Genomic DNA, 26,434 nt, shown 5'->3' with positions numbered 1-26,434 from the left:
GGGGGAGGGGATTCTGAGTTTTGCGATGAGCCCCCATGATTTCTATGTATGCCCCTGCCGAGAAGAGCAAACTGCGCAAGCACGGCCACCCTCAATTCTATAGGAGTTTAGAAAATGGCCACGCACTGGGGCCCTGTTCTAGAGAGATGTAGGTCCTAGAGGTGGGACCCGCACCTATCTCACATTGGTAAGCCTATCCTAGCGATATGCCACCAATGTCCCAGATGGGTCAACAGACATTTAGACATAGTAGTGTACATTTATTAATAAAAATATAAAATGGAAACAAAGATGACTGAAGTGTGTGGCTTTCACACTTGCAGCAGAACTGCCTGCCGGATCCGTCACCGGAACTGCCTGCCGGATCCGTCAATGCGTATGCAAACTGATGCCATTTGTCAGACGGATCCTGATCCGTCTGACAAATGCATTGAAATCCCGGATCCATCTCTCCGGTGTCATACGGAAAAACGGATCCAGCATTTGTTTATTTTTCACATTTTTTGCGGTCTGATCATGCACAGACCGCAATTCCGAATAAGTTTTGCCGGAACACTTGGGGCCGGATCCGGCATAAATGTATTTCAATAGGAAAAAATTCCGGAGTCGGCATTCCGGCAAGTGTTCCGGAATTTTGGACGAAGATAAAACTGCAGCATGCTGCGATATTATCTCCGCCCTGAAAAGGCAAAAAGACTGAACTGATGACATCCTGAACAGATTGCTCTCTATTCAGAATGCATTAGGATAAAACTGATCAGTTATTTTCCGGTATTGAGCCCCTAGGACGAAACTCAACGCCGGTAAAGAAAAACGCTAGTGTGACAGTACCCTTAAATGGGGTTCTGCAGTTTGTTTTAATTGATGATCTATCCTCTGGATAGATCATCAGCATCTGAGCGGCTGGGGTCCGACCCCCGCTGATCAGCTGTTTGAGAAGCAGCGCCGCAGCCTTCTCACTGTTTACCGCAGGCCCAGTGACGTCATGACTAGTATCACTGGCCTGGGCACAACTAAGCTCTGTTCACTTGAATGGAGCTTAGCCCCGCCCAGGCAAGTTGATACTAGTCGTGAAGTCACTGGGCCAGCAGTAAACAGTGAGAAGGCCGCGGCGCTACAAGAACCCCTTTAAGGATTTGGTGATGCACATTTGCTGTGGATTTCTCCTCACATGGAAAGTAGTGAAATCTGCAGTGAAAAGCTGAAAAATAAATTTACATAAATGTGGATTTTAAAAGCCCAGCATGCAAATTTACATACGGACAATTTTAGCAGCGCGTGGTTGAGATTTTTTTAAATCTCATCTACTTTGATGATACCTTATTATTCTGCTGATTTTTGCGCCTACACGTTAGACACATGTTCATGTAGCCTTAGTAGATTGTAGATTCACTCTGTCTTTTCGATCAAAAGAAGGATCAGATCACGGAACAAGGTTTGACAAGTCCTCGTCACTACTGATGAAAATCTTGAGGATGTGAAGAATTCATTAATAAAGTATATTTCTGTACAACCTTTATTTCCTCGAACCCCTTTAAGGCCTTTAATATAAACTACCATAGTCAGTAAAGTCAATTGATTACCTAAATCTTAGAGTGCGATACTGAAACTTTAAAGGGTTTCTGTCACCAGAATCAACCCTATTAAACTGGCTGACATTAGCACTGTGCTAATGTCAGCAGACCCCAACTCTCCTAATCTCATGCTTATGGATGCCCCCATTACTGCACAATTTTAACTTTGATGATATGCCCCCCCCCCCCCCCCCGCTCCTAGAGGGCAATTAGCATATCAAAGTTAAAATTGTGCAGTAATGGGGGCATCCATAAGCATAAGATTAGGAGAGTTGGGGTCTGCTGACATTAGCACATTGCTAATGTCAGCCAGTTTAATAGGGTTGATTCTGGTGACAGAAACCCTTTACGTAAGCTGAAAAGAATGGTTTTATTTGATAGCTGACATAACTGTTAACTGCTTAGATCTATGACTAACAAACAATCGTTGATCTACGAAAATACTGTTGTAGTTTCCATTAAACCCCATCAAAGCAGAAGCTAAACATTTCATAAAAGAAATAATGGGAGAAATGCTGCAGTTTGTGTTTATTTGGCCAATGCAATCACATAGAAGAGCAATGTCATAAATAAGCTACAACACTGATATTACATTTGTTTGTTTAAAGGCAAATTCCAGTTAAAAAAAATTGATAATAATATCCACTGTTACCTTTCCTTGGTCTTAGTTACCAGAAGCCCCTGATTCCTAGATGGCAGGCTACTCCAGCACTGCCTGAAGCTTAAAAGGCTAACTACACCTTTAGGGGCAATTTTTTATGATTGCATTTTACTCATTTTGGGCTAAAAAAATAATAATTTTTCAATTGGTCTTTATTCAAAATATTCGGCTGTTCTGTCACAAAGGGTTAGCTGTGTGAATTGTACTTTCATTTTGTGCTGGTCACTTAAGAACCCATATCTGTAAATTACTATAAGGTAATAAACACTTATTTTAGGCTACTTTCATACTGGCGTTTGGCTTTCCGTTTCCGAGATCCATCTTGGGCTCTCACAAGCGGTCCAAAACGGATCAGTTTTGCCCTAATGCATTCTGAATGGAAAAGGATCTGCTCAGAATGCATCAGTTTGCCTCCGATCAGTCTCCATTCCGCTCTGGAGGCGGACACCAAAACACTGCCTGCAGCGTTCTGCTGTCCGCTTGACGAAACTGAGCCAAACGGATCCGTCCTGGCACACAATAGAAGTTAATGGGGACGGATCAGTTTTCTCTGACACAATCTGGCACACTAGAAAACGGATCCGTCTCCCATTGACTTTCAATGGAGTTCATGATGAAAGTACCCTAGGCCACATTATTATCAGTAAGATAGGAATGAGTGTTTATAAGCACAGAGATAAGGAGCCCGTCAGCTCCCTGCCTGATGGAGCAGAGAGAAAATACAGATCCTGCTAGTAGATAAACTAAAAGCTGTGCAGGGAAAACAGCTCAATACTTTTAATAAAGACCAATTGAAAAAAAGATTTTTAGCTCAAAATAAGTACAATGCAATAATAAAGAAACAAATAAAAATTATCACCAAACGTGTACATAGCCTTTAAAGGGAACCTGTCACACTGAGTATAGAGTGCATCAACATGAAGCGCTAAGCAGATTGACTTATACTGGTAGTTGTGAGGGAACTTAAGATTTAGTAATAATCATTCAGTTAGATTCCTGCTCATTCTGGCCTTTGGAGTCCAGGAGGTGGTCCTCTTAGTGATCAAGCAGGAATCTAAATGTATTAAAAGGGGTATAACAGGTTGGAAATGCATGCGGCCACTCCATTTAGTTCTATGGCAGCAATGGAGATAGCAGAGCACTGTGCACTAGCGGCAGTGTGTTTTTCCAACCAGCCACTTTGTCCATTTCAGGGGGGTTCCACAGGGTACATGGCCCCCGTTCTCGTGATCTGTGGGGGGGGGCCAGCGGTAGGACCCCTATTGATCTGATAGTTATCCCCTATCCTGTGGAAAGGGGATAACTTGTTATAACCCTTTAATGAATCTTTTTCCACAAAACTATGGGGTCATTTATCAAACTTGTGTAAAGTAGAACTGGCTTAGTTGCCCATAGCAAACCAATCAGATTCCACCTTTCATTTTAGTAAGCGCCTTTGGAAAATCAAAGGAATCTGGTTGCTATGGGCAACTAAACGAGTTCTACTTTACACCAATTTGATAAATGACCCATTATATATCAATCTGCTCAGCTGAATCTGCCCTGTAACATGTTGCCTCAACTCAGACATCATGTTCCCTTTAACAATTACTCACCACAGGCCAGTGGAGGGACAGGGACCCCAACTGCAAGAACATTTTCTGTTTTTGCAGGAAATTGACTTTAAAAACGATATTCCCATCCAGGACATTGATGGTATATCACTAAGATATGCCATTCACTTCAGACTAAGATATGCCATTCACTTCAGACTAAGATATGCCATTCACTTCAGACTAAGATATGCCATTCACTTCAGACTAAGATATGCCATTCACTTCAGACTAAGATATGCAATTACTTCAGACTAAGATATGCCATTCACTTCAGACTAAGATATGAAATTACTTCAGACTAAGATATGCCATTCACTTCAGACTAAGATATGAAATTACTTCAGACTAAGATATGCCATTCACTTCAGACTAAGATATGCCATTACTTAAGACGAGGATAAGTCATTACTTCATACTAAGATATGCCATTCACTACAGACGAAGAAAAGCCATTACTTCATACTAAGATATGCCATTCACTACAGATGAAGAAAAGCCATTACTTCAGACTAAGATATGCCATTCACTTAAGGTCCCACCTCACCAGCTCCTATGTTCATAACGGGGCCCTGAAGTGAAGAATAACAAATCACGTATAAATGGCTTGCTCTACATCCACTGCTGTGGGACTTCCTAAAATAGTTGAGCAACCTGCACAAGTGTGGCCACCTCTCCATTCACCGCAATAGTACTGCCGAAAATAGCTGAGCAAGCACGCTTGGCTATATTCATAACTCCCACAGCGGTGAACAGAAGGTGGATGCGCATGCGTGGCAGCTCTCGATTCTTTTCGGAGTCCCCATTCTAAAAGATAGGAGCGGGTCCTAGGGGGAGTACTGACACCTATCTGACATTGATGGCATATCCTAACAATATGCTATCAATGTCCCAGATGGGAATAATCTTTGAATATCCAAAGAAAACAAACCTGCATTAAACCAGAGGTGGAAACAATCACATAAAAGTCGTTATTTCTCCGCTTACATTTAGAAACTATATACATCATGGATGCGGAACAGTGTGCAAATTAAAAGACCAGCACCTATGCCATGAAAATCTCAAGATACACAGTAGCAATTGATTGTCAGCATGTAAACAAGGACATATAGGCTGGGATGGCCATTCCCCAAAGAGAACAGCACTCCAGTACCCATATATATATATATATATATATAACAGTACAGGCATCAGGTTTATCAAACTCTCCCCGTACGTATGTGGACCAACGATACGGTGGACTTCTGTGCAGAGGCCGCTCTGTACATGCACCATAACAGAAAAAGGAATGCATTCAACTGAATATTTAACAGGTCCACGGCCCATAAAAAACGGAATTTCACAAACTGGGAATGAAAGAGCCAATGTTCAATTATCTCTGAGGTATGGAAGATATGAATGGATCATTTCACAAAACAGCTTTACTGACATGGACACACTGTTCGGAATACTGTTAGCAACGGCACATGATATATGGCGCTCAATAAGCATGGGATATCTCATGTCCTCAGTTAGCTGTGGTTTTTGGGATATCTTGGGCATCTGCCAGGTGAAGTTTTTGTCTGAATCACGCAGAGTTAAGGATAGATAAGACATGGAAAATTACTTTGTTTCCGCTTGGGCTGCTGCCACATGTCGCGGCTGTGCTGTGTTTTCGGTGTGGCAAAAATATGCATACGTTTTTTGCAATAACATATCTGGTTTATGCTGTATTTTCTTCCAGCAAAGAGAAAAAAGCCAAATCACACACAGTCAAACTGAATTACATTAAAGGGGTATTCCAGTTATATTAAGGACAGGGGATAACTATTAGATTGGTGGGAGTCCTATCGCTGGGACTCTCACCAATGACGAGAACTTGGGCCCCGTACCCTGTGGAGACCCCCAAAATGAATGTAGTCCATCAGAGTTCAGGAATAACCATTTAATTACGAAACAGAGTTACATTAAAGGGGTATTCTGGTTGTTTAAAGGTATTCCCTATCGACAGGATAGGGGTTAACTATTAGATAGGTGTGGGTCCTACTGCTGGTAACCCCACCGATCACAAAAACGGGGACCGTACCCCTTTCAGTGCCCCTGAAATAAATGGGAGTGTCTAGTCGCACATGTGCGTGGCCACTCCATTTTTGGCTGCACGCCTGCCTTAACGGCCGCTCTGTTCATTTCAGGGGGTACGTGGCCCGTGGTCCTACCAGAACCCCCACTGATCTAATAGTTAACCTCTATCCTGTGGATAGGGGATAACTTCAAACAACCGGAACACCACTTTAAGGTAATTTAAGTCTGCTGTATGTTTTCCCTTGCTTGAAGAAAATGCAGCATAAATAAAAAGGTATCTAATTGCAAAAAATGCAGCACAGCAATGACGGTGGCAGTACCCTTAGGGTTATATTACACGTGAAGATTCAGCAGGCGATTGTCGGGAAGGAAGAGTTCCTTCCCGGCAACCTCCTGCTTTCTATCAGAGGAGACCGCCACTATGACATGCAGCAATCTCCTCCTTAGTATGGGGGAGGAGTGATCGCTATGCCATCTCTAGTCCTCATACTGAATCACTGTTTGCTTGCAGCAGATTGTAATTACATGGAATGATATGCCACAAAAAAAAACCGAGGATTTTTAAACCTGCTAAAAGATCACAATTACCCAATGAACCAGTGTTTGCTCATTCATAGGGTATTCGGCAGCAGTATTACACTGCCAGATAATAGTTAACAAGCGTTCATAAGAACGCTAATTAGCGATGATCTTCTGGTGTGATAGGCCCTGAATAGGGAAAACAGCATACCATGCTCCACACACTAGGGCTAGCCTAGGCATGCACTCTTCACTTGACGGCTATTCCTCCTGACCCCCCATGCATATGCCCTCTGGTGTTTGCTAATTTAACTTCAGTTGGAAATGATCTGGCATGCTGAAATCCAACATGCCCAACACTCCGTTCTCCCAACATCTGCTGATGAGGAGAGTCAGGACTACGTCATATACATACTACATGGTTGGTCATTGGGCTTTAGATAGCTGGCCAACATTCATCTAATGTGTACATCTACCCTAAAGCACAGAGGGCTGGTATACTCCACCATCCACGTGGTGTGCAATGTTTACCTCCATGTTCGCTTACAGCTCTATTTTCTTGAGACATTGGCATTGGGAGGAGCACAGTAAGCTGCTGCCTGTGACCTAATCTCTGCCACTAAGAACCATCTGGAACATTCTCAATAACGTTGATTGGTTGAGAACAGTTGACAGGCAGGGATCTACTCAAATGTTGTTTTCAGCAGTAAGCTAGGCACAGAGTATTACCCCTCTCCACGGTAAATATGTTGTATAACATCGCTAGTTTAATACTATATGGGTATCTTATAGATGCTGAAGCTTAAACATCCACACTTAGCTGCTTGGGTCACTTTTAGTAGAAACCAGAAAAAGCATATTTATTGTACAGTATATGTCTATAGATAGTGAAATAATAATCTTTCTAGAATATACACTCACTGACAAACAATAAGTACCAAGAAGGAGTTGTTGGAATCGAATGAAACTTTATATGTGTATATGTAATCATTATATATGTAAGTGATTAAAATATTAGAGCAAAAGAACAAGTATATTGGAGAGTAGGTTGCTGAAGCTAGCAGCTCAGCTTGACTAATAAATGCTCAAGCATTATCCTGCTGAAAAATGCCAGTTGGAAGCCCAGCCATGAGAGGAAACACATGTGGCCGCAGGATGTGCTGCACATATTGCTGTCCCTCGTATAACCAGATAATCATACCAGCAGTTACGCTGGGTTCAGACCTGAGCATACTGAACGTACGCTCTGTATGCGCGATTGTACGGGCGTTTGTAATCGCGCAGAGACAAGCGAACACCCATTGTCGCATGTTCCCGCTGAAGTCTATGTACGGGAACGCGCGACAAGACGCCCCAAAGAAGCTCCTGTACTTCTTGGGGCACCGAGCGTTTTACAGCGCGATCGTACACGCTGTAAAACGCTCAGGTGAGAACCATTCCCATAGGGAATCATTGGTTCTTGCCTGTTGAGCGTTTTACAGCGCGTAGGAACTTGCTTTAACCACTTCAGCCCCGCTAGGTGAAACCCCCTTCATGACCAGAGCACTTTTTACACTTCGGCACTACACTCCTTTCACCGTTTATCGCTCGGTCATGCAACTTACCACCCAAATGAATTTTACCTCCTTTTCTTCTCACTAATAGAGCTTTCATTTGGTGGTATTTTATTGCTGCTGACATTTTTACTTTTTTTGTTATTAATCAAAATGTAACGATTTTTTTGCAAAAAAAATCATTTTTCACTTTCAGCTGTAAAATTTTGCAAAAAAAACGACATCCATATATACATTTTTCGCCAAATTTATTGTTCTACATGTCTTTGATAAAAAAAAAATGTTTGGGCAAAAAAAAAAATGGTTTGGGTAAAAGTTATAGCATTTACAAACTATGGTACAAAAATGTGAATTTCCGCTTTTTGAAGCAGCTCTGACTTTCTGAGCACCTGTCATGATTCCTGAGGTTCTACAATGCCCAAACAGTAGAAAACCCCCACAAATGACCCCATTTCGGAAAGTAGACACCCTAAGGTATTCGCTGATGGGCATAGTGAGTTCATAGAACTTTTTATTTTTTGTCACAAGTTAGCGGAAAATGATGATGATTTTATTTTTTTTATTTTTTCTTACAAAGTCTCATATTCCACTAACTTGCGACAAAAAATAAAAAATTCTAAAAAATTGCCATGCCCCTCACGGAATACCTTGGGCTGTCTTCTTTCCAAAATGGGGTCACTTGTGGGGTAGTTATACTGCCCTGGCAATTTAGGGGCCCATATGTGTGAGAAGAACTTTGCAATCAAAATGTGTAAAAAATGACCGGTGAAATCCAAAAGGTGCACTTTGGAATATGTGCCCCTTTGCCCACCTTGGCAGCAAAAAAGTGTGACACATCTGGTATCGCCGTACTCAGAAGAAGTTGGGGAATGTGTTTTGGGGTGTCATTTTACATATACCCATGCTGGGTGAGAAAAATATCTTGGTCAAATGCCAACTTTGTATAAAAAAATGGGAAAAGTTGTCTTTTGCCAAGATATTTCTCTCACCCAGCATGGGTATATGTAAAATGACACCCCAAAACACATTCCCCAACTTCTCCTGAGTACGGCGATACCAGATGTGTCACACTTTTTTGCTGCCAAGGTGGGCAAAGGGGCACATATTCCAAAGTGCACCTTTCGGATTTTGCAGGCCATTTTTTACACATTTTGATTGCAAAGTTCTTCTCACACATTTGGGCCCCTAAATTGCCAGGGCAGTATAACTACGCCACAAGTGACCCCATTTTGGAAAGAAGACACCCCAAGGTATTGCGTGAGGGGCATGGCGAGTTCCTAGAATTTTTTATTTTTTGTCGCAAGTTAGTGGAATATGAGACTTTGTAAGGAAAAAAGAAAAAAAAAAAAATCATCATCATTTTCCGCTAACTTGTGACAAAAAATAAAAAATTCTAGGAACTCGCCGTGCCCCTCACGGAATACCTTGGGGTGTCTTCTTTCCAAAATGGGGTCACTTGTGGCGTAGTTATACTGCCCTGGCAATTTAGGGGCCCAAATGTGTAAGAAGTACCTTGCAATCAAAATGTGTAAAAAATGGCCTGCGAAATCCGAAAGGTGCTCTTTGGAATATGTGCCCCTTTGCCCACCTTGGCATCAAAAAAGTGTCACACATCTGGTATCGCCGTACTCAGGAGAAGTTGGGCAATGTGTTTTGGGGTGTCATTTTACATATACCCATGCTGGGTGAGAGAAATATCTTGGCAAAAGACAACTTTTCCCATTTTTTTATACAAAGTTGGCATTTGACCAAGATATTTTTCTCACCCAGCATGGGTATATGTAAAATGACACCCCAAAACACATTCCCCAACTTCTCCTGAGTACGGCGATACCAGATGTGTGACACTTTTTTGCAGCCTAGATGCGCAAAGGGGCCCAAATTCCTTTTAGGAGGGCATTTTTAGACATTTGGATCCCAGACACTTTCGGGCCCCTAAAAAGCCAGGGCAGTATAAATACCCCACATGTGACCCCACTTTGGAAAGAAGACACCCCAAGGTATTCAATGAGGGGCATGGCGAGTTCCTAGAATTTTTTATTTTTTTTTGCATAAGTTAGCGGATATTGATTTTTTTTTGTTTTTTTCTCACAAAGTCTCACTTTCCGCTAACTTAGGACAAAAATTTCAATCTTTCATGGACTCAATATGCCCCTCACGGAATACCTTGGGGTGTCTTCTTTCCGAAATGGGGTCACATGTGGGGTATTTATACTGCCCTGGCTTTTTAGGGGCCCTAAAGCGTGAGAAGAAGTCTGGAATATAAATGTCTAAAAATGTTTACGCATTTGGATTCCGTGAGGGGTATGAGATTTTATTTTTTGACACAAGTTAGTGGAATATGAGACTTAGTAAGAAAAAACAAAAACAAAAACAAACAAAAAATTTCCGCTAACTTGTGCCAAAAAAAATGTCTGAATGGAGCCTTACCAGGGGGGGGTGATCAATGACAGGGGGTGATCACCCATATAGACTCCCTGATCACCCCCCTGTCATTGATCACCCCCCCTGTAAGGCTCCATTCAGACATCCGCATGATTTTTTACGGATCCATGGATCGGATCCACAAAACACATGCGGACGTCTGAATGGAGCCTTACAGGGGGGTTATCAATGACAGGGGGTGATCAGGGTAATCAGGGTGATCACCCCCCTGTCACTGATCACCCCCCCCTGTAAGGCTCCATTCAGACATCCGCATGATTTTTTACGGATCCATGGATCCATGGATCGGATCCACAAAACGCATGCGGACATCTGAATGGAGCCTTACAGGGGGGTTATCAATGACAGGGGGGTGATCAGGGAGTGTATATGGGTGATCACCCGCCTGTCATTGATCACCCCCTGTAAGGCTCCATTCAGACGTCCGCATGTGTTTTGCGGATCCGATCCATGTATCCGTAAAAATCATGCGGACGTCTGAATGGAGCCTTACAGGGGAGTGATCAATGACAGGGGGGTGATCAATGACAGGGGGTGATCAGGGAGTGTATATGGGTGATCACCCGCCTGTCATTGATCACCCCCTTGTAAGGCTCCATTCAGACGTCCGTATGCTTTTTGCGGATCCGATCCATGTATCCGTGGATCCGTAAAAATCATACGGACGTCTGAACGGAGCCTGACAGGGGGGTGATCAATGACAGGGCGGTGATCAATGACAGGGGGGTGATCAGGGAGTTTATATGGGGTGATCATGGGTGATCAGGGGTTTATAAGGGGTTAATAAGTGACGGGGGGGGGGGGGGTGTAGTGTAGTGTGGTGTTTGGTGCGACTGTACTGACCTACCCGAGTCCTCTGGTGGTCGATCCTAACAAAAGGGACCACCAGAGGACCAGGTAGGAGGTATATTAGACGCTGTTATGAAAACAGCGTCTAATATACCTGTTAGGGGTTAAAAAATTTGGATCTCCAGCCTGCCAGCGAACGATCGCCGCTGGCATGCTGGAGATCCACTCGCTTACCTTCCGTTCCTGTGCGCGCGTTCACAGGAAATCTCGCGTCTCGCGAGATGACGCATATATGCGTGACTGTGCGCCAGCCTGCCACCTCCGGAACGCACATGTGCGTTAGGCGGTCCGGAGGTGGTTAAAACGCTCAGGTCTGAACCCAGCCTTAGGGAAGTGTGTTGCTCCACAGCAAAGGCAAGACTGAACCACTCACCACCATGCTTTCATACTCAAACCTGACTGTCATTGGATCTCAAACAGAACCTGGATTTGTCACTAAAGACGATACGGTTCCAGAGACAGGAGTGTGTAATAAAGATGCCACCAGTATCTGAATGGTGGACAACAAAACAGTGGGAGCTTGTGCTTGTCGGTGAATCAAACTATCCTCTCTACTGGTAGTCTGTCTAGGCTGGTGAGAGCCTATTCGCAGTGTGTGTGTGCCCTCATGTAACCACTGCTCCCAACACCTCCTAACAGATAGGTCAGAAAGGCCTAGATAGCAGACAGTTCAATGAAACAATCATCCTGCTTCTCTCAGTCCAGTGATGCACCCCCTCTTAAAAGGGGTTCTCCGGGAATTAAGAAAATGTAAATGGTTAAATATTATAATAAATATATTCACAAATACCTTTTATTAGTTATAATGGCTCGTTTTGTCTAGAGCAATCAGGGGAAATAAAATGGCCGCCATCCTATAGTACACAGAAACCTGTCCTAATCACACAGAAGGACAAGTTCCTTTACAACACTGAGCTATAGTGCTGCCTCATCTTCCTCTCTGCTCTACTTGTCAGGAATCATGATCCTGAATACAGGTGAATCTCTGTGGGAATAGAGACCTGAGAGGAGGGTAAGGTGCGGCTAATGAGCAGCAGTACTTGAATGCAGTCTCCATTACCCCAGTCTGTCCTGTCCATCCTCTCTGTACTTCATGTCTCCTCATGAACTAAATTCCCCAGAGATTCAGCTAAAGTTCTTATCAGCTGTATTCAGGATGATAATCCCTGACAAGTAGAGCAGAGAGAAGGATGAGGCAGCTCTTTACCTCAGTGTTGTGAAGTAACTTGTCCTCATGTGTGATCAGGACAGGTTTTGTGTGAACTAATGGAACGGTGGCCATTTTGTTTCTCCTGAGGATTGCTCCCCAGACAAAACAAGCCATTATAAATAATGAAAGGTATTTGAGAATATATTTATTATAAAGTAATATTTAAGTATTTTCATTTTCTTAATTCCGGGAGAACCCGTCTTAAAGTATATAAACTAGGCAAAACGTCTTTGAGTGCGTCATTAACCTCTTCAGGACACATGACGTACCGGTACGTCATGTATGGTTCCGATCACCGCCGCGGAACCCGGTGCCTGCTCAAATCATTAAGCAGGAACCCTGGCTAGATGCGCCGGGGGGTCCTGTGACCCCCCCATGTCGGCGATCGCAGCAAACCGCAGGTCAATTCAGACCTGTGGTTTGCTGCGCTTTCTGCAGTTTCTGATCCCTGCGGTACCTGACAATCGCTCAAAAAATAAATATGGCTCTGGAGACACTAAAACATGTTCTTTTTGTTTCAAAAATTATATTACTGTGTAAAACCTAGATAAATAAATAAAAAAAGGTAGACATATTAGGTATTGCCACGTCCGTAAGAACCTGCTCTATAAAAATACCACATGAACTAACCCCTCAGGTGAACACTTATTTTTTTTCTTTTATAAAGACAGTTTTAAAAAAGCTATTTTTTTTGTTACCTTACATCACAAAAAGTGTAATAGCAAGCGATCAAAAAGTCATATGCACCCCAAAATAGTACCAATCTAACGATCATCTCATCCCGCAAAAAAATGATACCCAACCTGAGACAATCGCCTAAAAACTGAAAAAACTATGGCTATCAGACTATGGAGACACTAAAACATGATTTTTTTTGTTTAAAAAATGATATTATTGTATAAAACCTAAATAAAAAAAATAAAAAAAATACATATTAGGTATCGCCGCGTCCGTAAGAACCTGCTCTATAAAAATAGCACATAATCTAACCTGTCAGATGAACGTTGTAAATAATACAAAATATAAAAACAGTGCCAAAAAAGCTATTTTTTTTTGCAAATTTTCCATTTTAATCCATTTTTTCCCATAACAAAGCAAGGGTTAATAGCCAAACAAAACTCAATATTTATTGCCCCGATTCTATAATTTATAGAAATGCCCCATATGTGGTCGTAAACTGCTGTATAGCCACACGGCAGGGCGCAGAAGCAAAGGAGCGCCATATGGTTTTTGGAAGGCAGTTTTTGCTGGACTGGTTTTTTGACACCATGTCCCATTTGAAGCCGCCCCCTGATGCACCCCTAGAGAGGAAACTCCAAAAAGTGACCCCATTTTGGAAACTACACCCCTCAAGGTATTCAAAACTGATTTTACAAACTTTGTTAACCCTTTAAGTGTTCCACAAGAGTTAATGGCAAATGGAGATAAAATTTCAGAATTTCTATTTTTGTTACTTTGCTTCACAAAAAGTGTAATATAGAGCAACCAAAAATCATATGTACCCTAAAATAGTATCAACAAAACTGCCACCTTATCCCGTAGTTTCCAAAATGGGACCACTTTTTTGGAGACAAAATGGGACATGGTGTCTAAAATCCAATCCAGCTAAATCTGCCTTCCAGAAACCATATGGCGCCTTTCCTTCTGTGCCCTGCCGTGTGCCCGTACAGTAGTTTACAACCACATATGGGGTGTTTCTGTAAACTACAGAATCAGGGCCATAAATATTGAGTTTGGTTTGGCTGTTAACCCTTGCTTTGTAACTGGAAAAAAAAATATGAAAATTGAAAATTTGGCCAAAAATTTAAATTCTGAAATTTCATTTCTATTTGCCAATAACTCTTGTGGAACACCTAAAGGGTTAACGACATTTGTAAAATAAGTTTTGAATACCTTGAGGGGTGTAGTTTCTTAGATGTGGTCACTTTTATGGTATTTCTACTCTAGGGGTGCATCAGGGGTTCTTCAAATGTGACAGGGTGTCATAAAAAAAGGCCATCAAAATCTGCCTTCCAGAAACCATATGGCGTTCCTTTCCTTGTGCGCCCTATTGTTTGGTCATACAGCAGTTTACAACCACATATGGGGTGTTTCTGTAAACTACAGAATCAGGGCCATAAATAATGAGTTTTGTTTGGCTGTTAACCCTTGCTTTGTAACTGGAAAATAAATATTAAAATGGACAATCTGCCAAATAAGTGAAATTTTGAAATTGTATCTCTATTTTCCATTAATTCTTGTGGAACACCTAAAGGGTTAACAATGTTTGTAAAATCAGTTTTGAATACCTTGAGGGGTGTAGTTTCTAGAATGGGGTAATTTTTGGGTGGCTTATCATGTAAGCTTCACAAAGTGACTTCAGACCTGAACTGGTCCTTAAAAAGTAGTTTTCTGAGAAATTTCAAGATTTACTTCTAAACTTCTAAGCCTTGTAACGTCCCCCAAAAATAAAATGTCATTCCCAAAAAATCTACTGTTCAAACTGTGAGGCTGTCATTACTTGTACATTCATGCAACCCACAATGAAAAGGATACATAGATGAGTTTAGTTCTTCCAGCTGCAAAGAAAAAGAAGAAATAAATCAATAGTAGACAAAATAAAATCTCAGATAAGCAAGTCCAGACGTGGCTGAATTAGTCCTCCATGGATTTTGCCACAAATCTTTGTCAATTCCACAGAAAAATCCGTATGTGTTTTATGTAGACTATGCTGCAGATACACAGTGTATTTTACCCTTAGAAAATTCTGCAACTGTGGATTTGAAAGTCTGATTTCCTAGCAGATTTTCTGGTACATGTCGATGGGCTTTTTAAAGGGAACTTGTCACCACGAGAATGGATAATAATTTTCAGGCAGCATGTTATAGAGCAGGAGGAGCTGAGCAGACCGATATATAGTTTTATGGGAAAAGATTCAGTATAACTTGCAGGGGCGTTGTTAGGTCAAAACATTTGTGGCCTAGGCCCCTGATGTTTTGTCCCAGGCCCCGAATGTACTGCCTGCCTGTTAGATATAACCGTATTGCCGTCCTCAGGGCGGCAATACAATTGAATCGAATGCACTGCAAGAGCTGAAGGACCTGTGATGACCTCACAGGTCATGTGATCAGTTCTAAATGCAGTAGCTGAAAAGGACCTGGGATGATGTCACCATCATGTGACCAGTGCAGGAGAGGATGGCTCAGCAGTGAAGAGAAGCCCTGGGAAGAGGCTGAAATTAGATCTGCTACATGAACAGAGGGAAGTGAAGATTACTCAGTGTGAGAGGCAGAGCAATGTTGGGAGTTTTCGTTATTTCACTGGGACTGTATGTTAGGCGGCTGAAGGGATGGAAGTTATTTACATGGGACAGTGAGGTGGAGTGATGTTAATTACATGAGACTTAAATTTGGAAGTGGCTGGGGTAGGGTGATGTTATTTACATTGGACTGTATGTTGAGGGGTAATGTTATTTATATGGGACTGTATGTTGAAGGCAGCTGTGGGAGGGAGTGATGTTATTTACATGGGACTGAATATTGAGGAGGTGATGTTATTTACATGGGACTATCTGTTGAAGGTGGCTGGGGGGTGATGTTATTTACATAGGACTGTATATTGGAGGGGGCTGGAGAGATGGTGTGATGGTATTTATATGGGACTCTATGGCGGAGGGAGGGAAATAGTGTTATTTACATGGGACTGTATGGCGGAGGTGCTGAGGAATTATAATTTCTGAGGACACTAAACGAAGGAATATAACTACAGGGGGCCCTTCAGGCGGCATTATAAATATTGGGGGCGCTTCAGGGCGAGCATTATAACAGTAGGGGACGATATAAATATTGGGGGGAGCTTCAGGGCGAGGATTATAACAGTAGGGGGCATTATAAATACTGACGGACTGTAGGGGCATTTTAAATCCAGGGGACATTAGGTGTTCTTATTACTACTGGGGGCTCTATAGGAGGGATCTGCATTATTTCTACTAAGAGCACTATGGGGGGGCCTTATTACTACTGAGGGGTCTGTAGAGAGCTTTATTACCACTGGGGGAATAATAGGGGGCCTTATTTCTACTGGGGGCTCTGTGAGGGTATTATTAATACTGGAGGGATCTTGTACTAATGGAGGCACTCTTGTGGAGCATTATCGCTGTTGGGTCCAGTGAATGGGGAATTACTATTGGTGGGACTATGAGGAGTACAGTTACTATGGGGGGGGGGGGACGACTCATTTTTCTTCAGGATAGTATTTGGGGGTACAGAAAAGTAAGGAAGCTAAGATGTCCGTGTGTCACACTCTGCAGAGATGAGGAGGCTGAGAGAAAAGTCCCGACCGAATGGAGAAGATGATGACAGAGAAGATTTACATCAGAGGAGACATCACCTGGGAGGCCCTGGATGTGAGAGGTATGTGTCTTCCGTGCTAGTATTTGCTGGGGGGGATGTGGTTGCTCAACTTAGAGAATTGGGCCATATGCATTGGTGCTTGGGCCCCAGATCTTGAGACCCTAGAAACGCCCCTGATAACTTGTATTTTATATATTTAAAATTCTGGGCTTTGAAGTCATGGAGGGGGGTCCTATCAGTGATTGACAGCCTTCCCTCTATGACTGTGTATACAGAGATAGCTGTCAGTCACTGATAGGACCGCCTCCCAGGAGTTTAAATGTATAAAATACAATTTATGCTGAATCTTTTCCCACAAAACTCTATATCAATCTGCTCAGCTCCTCCTACAATATGCTGCCTGCAGCTCGGACACCAAATATTAGTTATCTACACTTAGGCCTCATGCACGCGGCCATTGCCCGGTCGTTCCCCTAGTGCGGTCTGCAGACAGTGGGTCTGCAATATACGGACACCGGCTGGTGCACATCGTATCACGGATGGATTGAAAGCCCACGGAAGCACTACAGAGTGCTTCCGCAGGTTTTCTGTCCATGCCTCCGTACCGTAAAAAAGTAGTGCATGCACTACTATTTTCCGGTGCGGACCGTCGGATGCAGTTCGCGGACCCCTTTCAAGTGAATGGCTCCACAAGATGGCGGCCACACGGTCAGTGCCCTGCATTACGGACTGCAATTTGCAGTCTGCAGCACAGGCAAGGCTGGCACACAGTTGTGTGCAAGAGGCCTTAAAGTGTCACAGTACTTTCACACACAATTTCATGTTATGAGAATGTAACTACAAAATGTTCAAATCACTTACAAAATATGCCTGTATTAAACTGAAACAAAAAAACCCTGTAAAGTAATGGCCACTAGGGGTCTCGCTTTCACCTAAGTTGTGTCTGCAAGTGTGATTTATCTGTTCTGTGAGCTCTGGAGCAAACATAGTGGGAAGTAAAGGAAAGGATGTGTCAGCAGTACAGTGCTAGCAGAATGGAGACGCTTCCTGCTTCTGAGTGAAATACATCTAGCCGTGCAGTTGAAACAGGAAATAATATGGAGAAAAAAGACGTTAGGGAAGTCCAAACATAACAGTTCCTTCACAGCCATTGGGCAAACTTAAAAAAAAACAACTCAGGTACAGTTTTAAATAAAAGAAGTGGTCACTATAGATCAAGTTGAGGAATGCCTTGCTTAACACATACACAAGAAAAGTTATGCTTGCTCTAAAAATATAAACTATACTGTGCATACATTCCATAAGTACAATGGACTTCTGATCTAAGTAAATATGATTGCCCAGTAACACGTACTTCAGAGAGAAGTCTGTCCATATTGGAATCCCTGGCCATCTTGCACTTGTCTTCTGTCATTTCCTCTAGCTCTCCATACAAATCTAAATGCAGACGAGCCAGCTTCTCCTGCAGTCCACGAACATGTTCCATCTGTTCTATTGAACATTCATTACCTGCAAGAGCAACCGTGAGTGAAGGCACATTCTGGGACGATGTATCGAACATGCTGCAGTGCATCTCAAACTGTGACAACTGAAACTGAGAGAGTGTTTCCTCTGAAGAAGCTGCTACTATACTTACTGAGGAAACCTTCAAGAGCTGTAGTTATAGCAAGTCAAGGCAAAGAATATTTCTCAATATACCACCCATCACTCTAGTAATATGGCTAGCAGTGCTTCTCCTTCCTAAGGGTTTTTAGATAAGAGTTTCTGAACTGATTGGGACTTCTTTAGAGAACAGACAGAACTACTTCTAGACAGCCTATTAAATTGATGAAAAAAATAAATAAAAATCAGACATCATAATACATAATCTCTTTTTAACAAAGCTGGAACCAGCCTTGTACATAGGTCGGGACCTGAGCGTTCTGAAACGAGCGCTCTGTATGCGCGATTGTACGGGCGTTTACAATCGCGCATACAGAGACAGGCGTGCACACATTGTCGCGCGTTCCCGAATATCTATGTACGGGAATGCGAGACAAACGCCCAAAAAACAGCTCAAGAACTTGTTTGAGCGTCGGGCGTCTAACAGCGCGATCGTACGCGCTGTAAAACGCCCAGGTGAGAACCATTCCCATAGGGAAGCATTGGTTTCTCCTTGTTGAGCGTTTTACAGCGCGTAGGAACGCGCTGTAAAACGCTCAGGTGTGAACTTAGGGTTAGGGGATGTGTCCTTTCTGCTGCAGATCTCACTGCAAAGGAAGCTTCAGCTGAGAGGGAGTTTCAGTATGCCAGACCCAACAGGACTCCTATGAGAGACAGTGAGTCCTGCTGACCCCGCCCACACATGATGATTGACAACATTGTAATGGTGTGTGTCTACAGAGAAGACTGTCAATCACTGTATGTGGGCAGGGTCAGCAGGACACTCACTGGCTCTTATAGTGCTCTTATTTTTTTACTCAGAAATAGTGCTCCAAATCATATATAAACCAAATTTCACAAAGTTCAGTTTTTCTGCCTCCATCATACTCCGCTCTTAGATACTGAAGAAGAAATCGCCTGAAGGTTTTCCTTTAAGCATTAGCATCTTTGTTAAAATGATCAAGACGATGGGACAGTAAATACCGAATAGTCCCTTCTCTGGCTGCAGCAATCTCTTCTGTTTGAGAAGCTCTGAGCTACAGTTGAGCACCATAATATACACATTGCATTAAAGACTGTCATCAGTGACAACTTAGATCTAGTCTATATTCTGGATTACAGGGTGGTCAGAACCCCTGGAAACGAGCAGTGTACAATGTGATGGAGCCAGCCAAGGAGGCAATATGGAGAATCACAATACATTAGTAAGTGCCTTGTATTATCTTCCTCTACATGATAAATGCCGTGTGCAGAAGTGACACAACTTTGTTAAGCAATGCTGTTTCCAAAAATTGCTTCACACACTTGCTGGAAATAAAAGCCTACCAAACGCTTGAAGTTTGCCAGAGTGGAAGTCATTCAGGAGACTCAAAAGACCCTTCTCCATCTCCTGAACATCGGAAACATCTGTAAGGAAAGAGTGCTGAATAGTTGCAGAGGTAGCGCCTTTACTTTCTCCCTGAGATTTGGACTTCTCTTTAATAGCTCTAAAACAAATAAAGTGAATAATAAAACAGGTCAGATCATTTCAAAAGTGAAGAAAATGAAAGCTAATTGGTCAATAAGATAAAGCTGTTTTAATGGGATTTCCAATTTCAGTACATACAGTTTATTCACTGTATTGCAAAAAGCTTTATAATTTTCTAATATACTTTGTGTATGAATCCCTCACGGTTTCCAAGATCTCTGCTTGCTGGATGGAATCCTTCATTGTTGACATCGGCATTAAAACAATATGTCCTGGCCATGTGATAATGGCCGGGCTCGTCAGAGCACAGTTACCAGAGCTCAGAGCATATCCAGCAAACTTCTCGGAAACAGCAATTCTCAAGAAGGAAGCGTTCCTTCCCGACAATCGCCTGCTCGTCAGTGTATTTACATGCAGCGATCTCCGCTACAGTATGGGGAGGAGGGATCACTACTGCCATTGCTCTTTCCCATGCAGAATCATTATTTGCTGGCAGCAGACTGTGTTTAGGCAGCACGATCTGCTGCCAGCAAACAATGATTTTGGTGATCATTTAAAAGAACTAGCTTTTCGCACGTTCATCTGGTAATTAGCGGCACTTTTACACCGGCAGAAGTTGCTAACAAGCGTTCCTAACATAAGGAAACCATAAAACACTTTAAATAAGGGCGTCTATCACCTTAGCAGTTTCCAATTAAAAGTGTTGTCTGCCTTTTCCAATTGTCTTACTGGGGCATAGAGATATAGTAGAGGCGCTTACTCAGTGACACCGGGGATGTCATACTCCTGGAAAAACGTATGCTGTTAGTCCAGATGTGGAGATGCACGACAATCCACGTGTCCTACACTCCAGAGTCACCAGGGTCAGTGCCATATGATTGCCATTTATCACACCAAATTCCTCTGTTCTTATTCATAACTGCCCATAAATAAGAATTACATGTTATATTTACCTGACTTAATTTCTAATAAATAGCATCTGACTGATGTTCCTGAACACCCTGTGTGGCCCTGAGGTTGGGGACCTCTCCCGTAGACAGTCATGCAGGATCTTGCAGGTTACTGATTAGAACACATACACTCACCTTTTTAGCTTTGTTTTTTGCCCGGCGGACGGTGGCACATTGGAAAACCCAGTGCTCCTGCTGGGCGGCACAGCTTTTGTCTTAGTATTCACTAGAGGTGGAGGGTGACTAGTGGAGGACTTGGGACTCCTCCTTTTCATCTTCCTCTCATCCATGGAGACAAAGCTTCCTTCCAATCTACCTGCTGCAATGAAGAAAAGGGAATATAAACGCTAACGATGAATGAATGTCTTCCCATATTTCTTCATTTTCACACAATACTAGAGCTGATCTTTATTTTTTCTATTAGAGTTTGGCTTGGGCTAGAGTTTAAGGCAACACACCTTAAAGATTTATTTTTTTCTTGAAGTCCCCCCACCCAGCGGTGAAGAAATCTATACTTCCCTGCTCCTCGCAGCCCGGTTCTGACTCCCTTCACTGGACTTATAGTTCTCATCTGTCAACTTGTACATGGATGGGGTCACATGCGCTGCTGCAGCCAATGACTGGACACAGTAGTGACCTGTCCCCAAGCAACAAGTGACAATAGGGTCACCAGGCAAGTCATTGGTTGCAGCAGCGCACTAGGGTGTTTCATTTTGTAGTGGAAAAAAATAAAATGTAAAATTTTTGTAGACTTTGCTTACGCCTTGAGTCTCTGTGATGTAATATATATATATATATATATATATATATATATATGCCAATTTCAAGAAGATTGGATAATATTTAGGGGTTGCACACATTGATCACTTTTATTGCTACTCTCACTCCTCTACCTAGGAGGTTGGTCTAAAAATGACTTCAGTTTCAGGATCCCAGGGGCTCTTTATCAGGCAAGGTGGATGGCAAAGGCAATATATGCACCTAAAATTGTCCTCTTCACTAAACAGTTGGATATTCCTCAACGAGAATGAAAGGAATGAAACGGTTTGCACATTTTGTCAGCCTCATATATGTTCGCTTTTTGCGAGGCCAGGACAGCAGTCAAATAATAGGCGACTTCCTACAATAATTAGCTATAGAGTTATAAAACTCCCCTGACTGACACTAAGGGGGGAGATTTATCAACCCTCTTGTGCTTGAAAAGTGGCGCTAAAAAGTTGCAGGCAAGAATAAAAAAAAATACTTCCCATCTATCAGTTTTACGCCACTCTCGTCACTTTCCCAAAACAGGGCATGGCAAGGGCAGGAAGAGGGGCGCGGCAAGCAGCTCCTATAAATTTACCTTCATTTACGCCAGTTTTCTGGCACAAATGAAGCCGGAAATCTACGGCAGCTCTGAGCTGTCGTAGATTTCTGTTTAGGCGCACGTACTGCAGGAGAATGCACCCAATTTATAATAAAGCATGCGCCTCATCATAAATTAGAGGCATCCTCCGGCAGCGCAGGGTATATAAAGACCAGCGTAGAAAGCACCAGTCTTGATAACGCTCTTCCTAACTTTCTATACTGTGAGATGAGATGCTCCACACTGTTCTCCCCTGCCTCCTGCTTGTAAGAGCTCACAAATAGAAATCACAAGCAGGAGGCAGGGGAGGCAGGCTGAAGCTACAATGAGAATCTGCAGTGTGACTTATGGGGCCACAGTACTATGTCACTGATCTAACACTTGCTGCTCTTAGAACAAGTCCTCATACAGCTAAGTGAATGGAAACATCAGATAATTATGGATGTGGAAAGGAAGGGAGTGAAAACTGAAAATGAAAAAAATGGAAAACCGACTTGTCAGGAAGGTGTTAAAGGGGTTGTCCGGTGTGAGGAGGAAACCAGACAGTCCTCGGGATCCACCTGCAATAAGGAACTAGTAAGTACATACCGTAGATGGCGGATCCCACGCTGCCATTCCCATTCTGCTGGCTCGCAGTGGTGACGTCACATTGACATATAAACGCTGCAGCCAATCACTATCCTCAGCAGTGCACTCAACAAAGCCAGTGATTGGCTGCAGCGTTCACACTCCCATACGGTGACCTGCAAAGGAACGACGTGGCAAGAGGACATTTGTCTTCATACCTCCACATTCAAGGAGCCACTGACGTCATGCATTTATAATCACATGATGGCACTAGTGTCAAAACTGCCCCTCCCCCCTACAAACCAGCAGCAGTATGAAAGTGTCACCAAGTAGTTGTGTGGTGTCAGTGCGCTATGAAAAGGATCACATGATGCTGCCTACGACTCCTCCTCCTCCTGAGTTGTATCACATGATTATTTTCAGAGTTGATGATTGGCTGCTCCTGCGCCGATGACGTCACATCTACACCCGGCGCAGGCGCATTGAGGATGGAGTGGCCGCCTCTCAGTGCACCTGCGCCGATTGAAGACAGGTCCGGCGCAGGCGCGATATTTTGAATTCAAACAGGGCCAGTAGAGGACAATCCCGTTCCCTGGCCCTGTCAATCAACATGCGGAGGGGGCGTCTTTAGGATCGGAGGATGCGGCTGCTACCAGCAAGTAGCCGCCCTACTTGCTGGTAGCAAGGTAATTTGCATATTTTAAAATTACGTTTTTAACAAATTCTAATGGACCGAAATGATTATTTAGCTTATGTATGCAGAAATCGCACTATAGGGATTATAAATAAACAAAAAAACGGTTTAGTGGGGTGACAGAAGCCTTTTAAAGGGTTTGTCCGAGAACTGTCATCTCAATAACCCACCCAGTGAGAACAGTGACAGACAAACATATTTATCTGTGCCCTAACACTCGGTGGGTCCACCACTGTCTTCACTGCACTTCGGCCAGTCCCCATGTAAAGTTCCAGCATGGACAGGGTCACCGTGCGGTAAGCACTTGGGGGACATGTCACCGCTGTGGTCAGTCACACTGGAGGTTCCCATGCCAGGACCAAAGCGACGTGAAGACAGCCGTGGACCCACAGAGCCTGAACCAAGTATAGGGGAGCAGGTAAGATCCTGCTAAGGGATTTATGTAAAAACCACTTGGAAGTGGACAACCCCTTTAAGCCACAGTGAAAACAGTGACCTGACTACACAACTAACTAGCTCTTCTGTTGTCAGTAATGCTCCTAAACATTCTGCGGTCCACCATGGAACTACAACTCCTGGCACACCCTGACCCAGGAACTGCATGCCTATGCATCCACAGGTTGTTTGCCTCTGGTCTGAGCCGGCAGGTCGGTACATGCAGGAATATACTGCCAAACATGGGCTACAATACCGCCAGTGTGTAGTAACAGCACGGTCAGCACCAGAAAGACGCACCATTCAGCAGTCTTCAGACTTGTTTCTGCACGGCATTACGGTGGGCTCTCTGCAGGATACCCCGGATGTAGGGAAACGGCGGCAGCAAAACAAAGGTTCCCAGCGAAATAAGTTACAGAGCTTAGAAAATGAAAATGCGTGCTGCCACCTAGTGGACAGATCAGGAAGTGCCGCAGTGCTGTAAAGGGGCTGAGACATGGTCGAGACATGGTGGACTGTAGATGGCCGCATACATTACAGTACCGGAATGAAAGACACTTACATTGCAAACTATGTGCCTGGGCCCCTCCACCCCCTATGCCATATTCTCAACCTAGCCTATTCCCTCCTAATATTACATACAGCAATACAAAACATACAAGGTAAGGCTACTTTCACACCCGCAGCACTACGATCCGTCTGGACACAAACAACAGCATGCAGTGGTTTATGTCCCACTGATTCTCTGCATTTTTGCTGGATCTCTACCGTACCCCATTATAGTTAATGGGGCCGGCGGGCATTCTGTCTGCATCCAGCAGTGCCGGATCCAGTGCAGACTGTTCTCAGCTGGAACAGCCTGCCAAAATCACTAACACAGATGTGAAAGTAGCCTAATACAGGTCCACATACCTTGTACATCCAGTGACGTCTTCTTAGATCTTCTCTTTCCTCATCTTCTCCTTTCAGACCAGACCACCATGATGATTCCTTTCAGCCGTCTCTTCTCTCTGCAGTTTGACAGACAGACATCTCAGTTTCCTACTTTTCCAACATCCTCCAACCTTTTGAAAACCCCATCCTTCCCAAAACTATACTGCAGAAACAGATAAATACCCTGAAAATACTAGTACCAGATAGTGCTAATTCAATAATTATTGACACACAGTGCCCAGCAAATAGTGTCCCTGACACTAATAAACACAATGTCCTCCAAAAATAATGATACAAAAAAATGCCCTGTTGTGTGACCGCAAAACAAATACCTCCTCTTAGTGCCCCTAGAAGAGCCAATGTCCCTATAGTGCCCTTATAATGTATCCCAATGCCCCCTACTGTGTGCCCCAATAAAACCCTCTTAGTGCCCCCAGTTGAGCTAATGTCTCCATAGTGCCCTATAATTTTGCACCAGTATAAAATACTCCTATATAGTGCCCCCAGTAGATGCCTATGTAGTGCTCCTCCCCCCGTTCCATGGTGCCTGACATAATGTGCCAGTATAAAATGCCCCTATAGAGTGCCCCAAGTAGATGCCCCGATAATGTTCCACATAGTGGCCATATAATGTATGCCAATATAAAATGACACTTTGGTACTCATCCCCACCCCCATATTGCACATATAGTTTGTGCCAGTATAAAATGCCCCTATATAATGCCCCCCAGCAGATGTCCCCATAGTGCTCCTCTCCCCCACTTCTCCATAGTGCCCCTCATGTGTGACAGTATATAATTCCAATATATAGGGCCCCCAGTAGATGCCGTCATATGGCTCCCCCCATAGTGCCAGTATAATTATAATATATAGGGCTCCCAGTAGATAGCCCCATAGTGCTCCTCTCCCCCATGTGTGCCAGTAAATAATGCCCCCTTCTAGATGCCCCCATAGTGCTCCCTCCCATCTGTGCCAGTAAATAATGCCCCCTAGTAGATACCTCCATAGTGCTCCTCTCCCCCATGTGTGCCAGTATAATGCCCCCTAGTAGATGCCTCCATAGTGCTCCTCTCCCCCATGTGTGCTAGTATAAAGCCCCCTAATAGATGCCCCATACTGCTCCTCTGCCCCCATGTGTGCCAGTATAATGCCCCCTAGTAGATGCCCCATAGTGCTCCTCTCCACCCATGTGTGCCAGTATAATGCCCCCTGGTAGATGCCCCAATAGTGCTTCTCTCCCACCTTCCCCATTCTGGGCAACAACATAGTGTTAAAAAAAAAAATTTACTCACATACTTACCTCCATGACACTCTCAGTGTAGCGGTGAAGGCCTCTTCCGGCCTGTGTCCCGCGCTGTACAGTTTAGGCGGCGGGATGACATCATCGCACCGCCTGCATTGGCCTCTGATAGACTGCAGGCACTAGGCCTGCAGCCTATCAGAGGAATGGGTAAGGGAAACACCTCTCCCCTGCCCCGCTGCAGCATCCATCTGTATCGCTGTCCTGAGGACGGCAATACAGATAAATATAGAGATGAACACTTCCACAATGGAAGCGCTCATCTCTCCCTGCCCTGCCACGGAACCTCTCACGGGCCCCCCTACC

The 26,434-nt window shown here is 43.6% G+C and overlaps 1 protein-coding gene across 1 annotated transcript; it reads right to left on the bottom strand.

The window, feature by feature from the left end:
* Positions 1-3,006: 3,006 nt before the first annotated feature.
* Positions 3,007-24,311, bottom strand: CCDC28A (coiled-coil domain containing 28A). The gene is made up of 6 exons (XM_044291761.1): positions 24,196-24,311; positions 20,990-21,173; positions 19,763-19,923; positions 18,150-18,304; positions 15,000-15,022; positions 3,007-5,389 (listed from the first exon to the last, which is right to left on the bottom strand). The coding sequence occupies exons 2-6, from the start codon at positions 21,142-21,144 to the stop codon at positions 5,335-5,337; spliced, it is 549 nt and encodes a 182-aa protein (XP_044147696.1). The 5' UTR covers positions 21,145-21,173; positions 24,196-24,311; the 3' UTR covers positions 3,007-5,334.
* Between the last annotated feature and the right edge of the window lie 2,123 nt (positions 24,312-26,434).

The sequence above is a fragment of the Bufo gargarizans genome, chromosome 4 (assembly GCF_014858855.1).
Source record: "Bufo gargarizans isolate SCDJY-AF-19 chromosome 4, ASM1485885v1, whole genome shotgun sequence".
Lineage (NCBI taxonomy): Eukaryota > Metazoa > Chordata > Amphibia > Anura > Bufonidae > Bufo > Bufo gargarizans.
Note: the sequence above shows the minus strand (reverse complement) of the source record. Positions and strands in the feature narration are given on the sequence as shown.

Excerpts from the sequence above, each read along its gene's own strand:
- CCDC28A (XM_044291761.1), bottom strand. The coding sequence starts at position 21,144 with ATGGATGAGAGGAAGATGAAAAGGAGGAGTCCCAAGTCCTCCACTAGT. Across the intron at positions 18,305-19,762 it reads TGGCAAACTTCAAGCGTTTG|GTAATGAATGTTCAATAGAA; the intron begins GTAGGCTTTTAT and ends TTGCTCTTGCAG. Across the intron at positions 15,023-18,149 it reads TGGACAGACTTCTCTCTGAA|CTGGAAGAACTAAACTCATC; the intron begins GTACGTGTTACT and ends TTTTCTTTGCAG.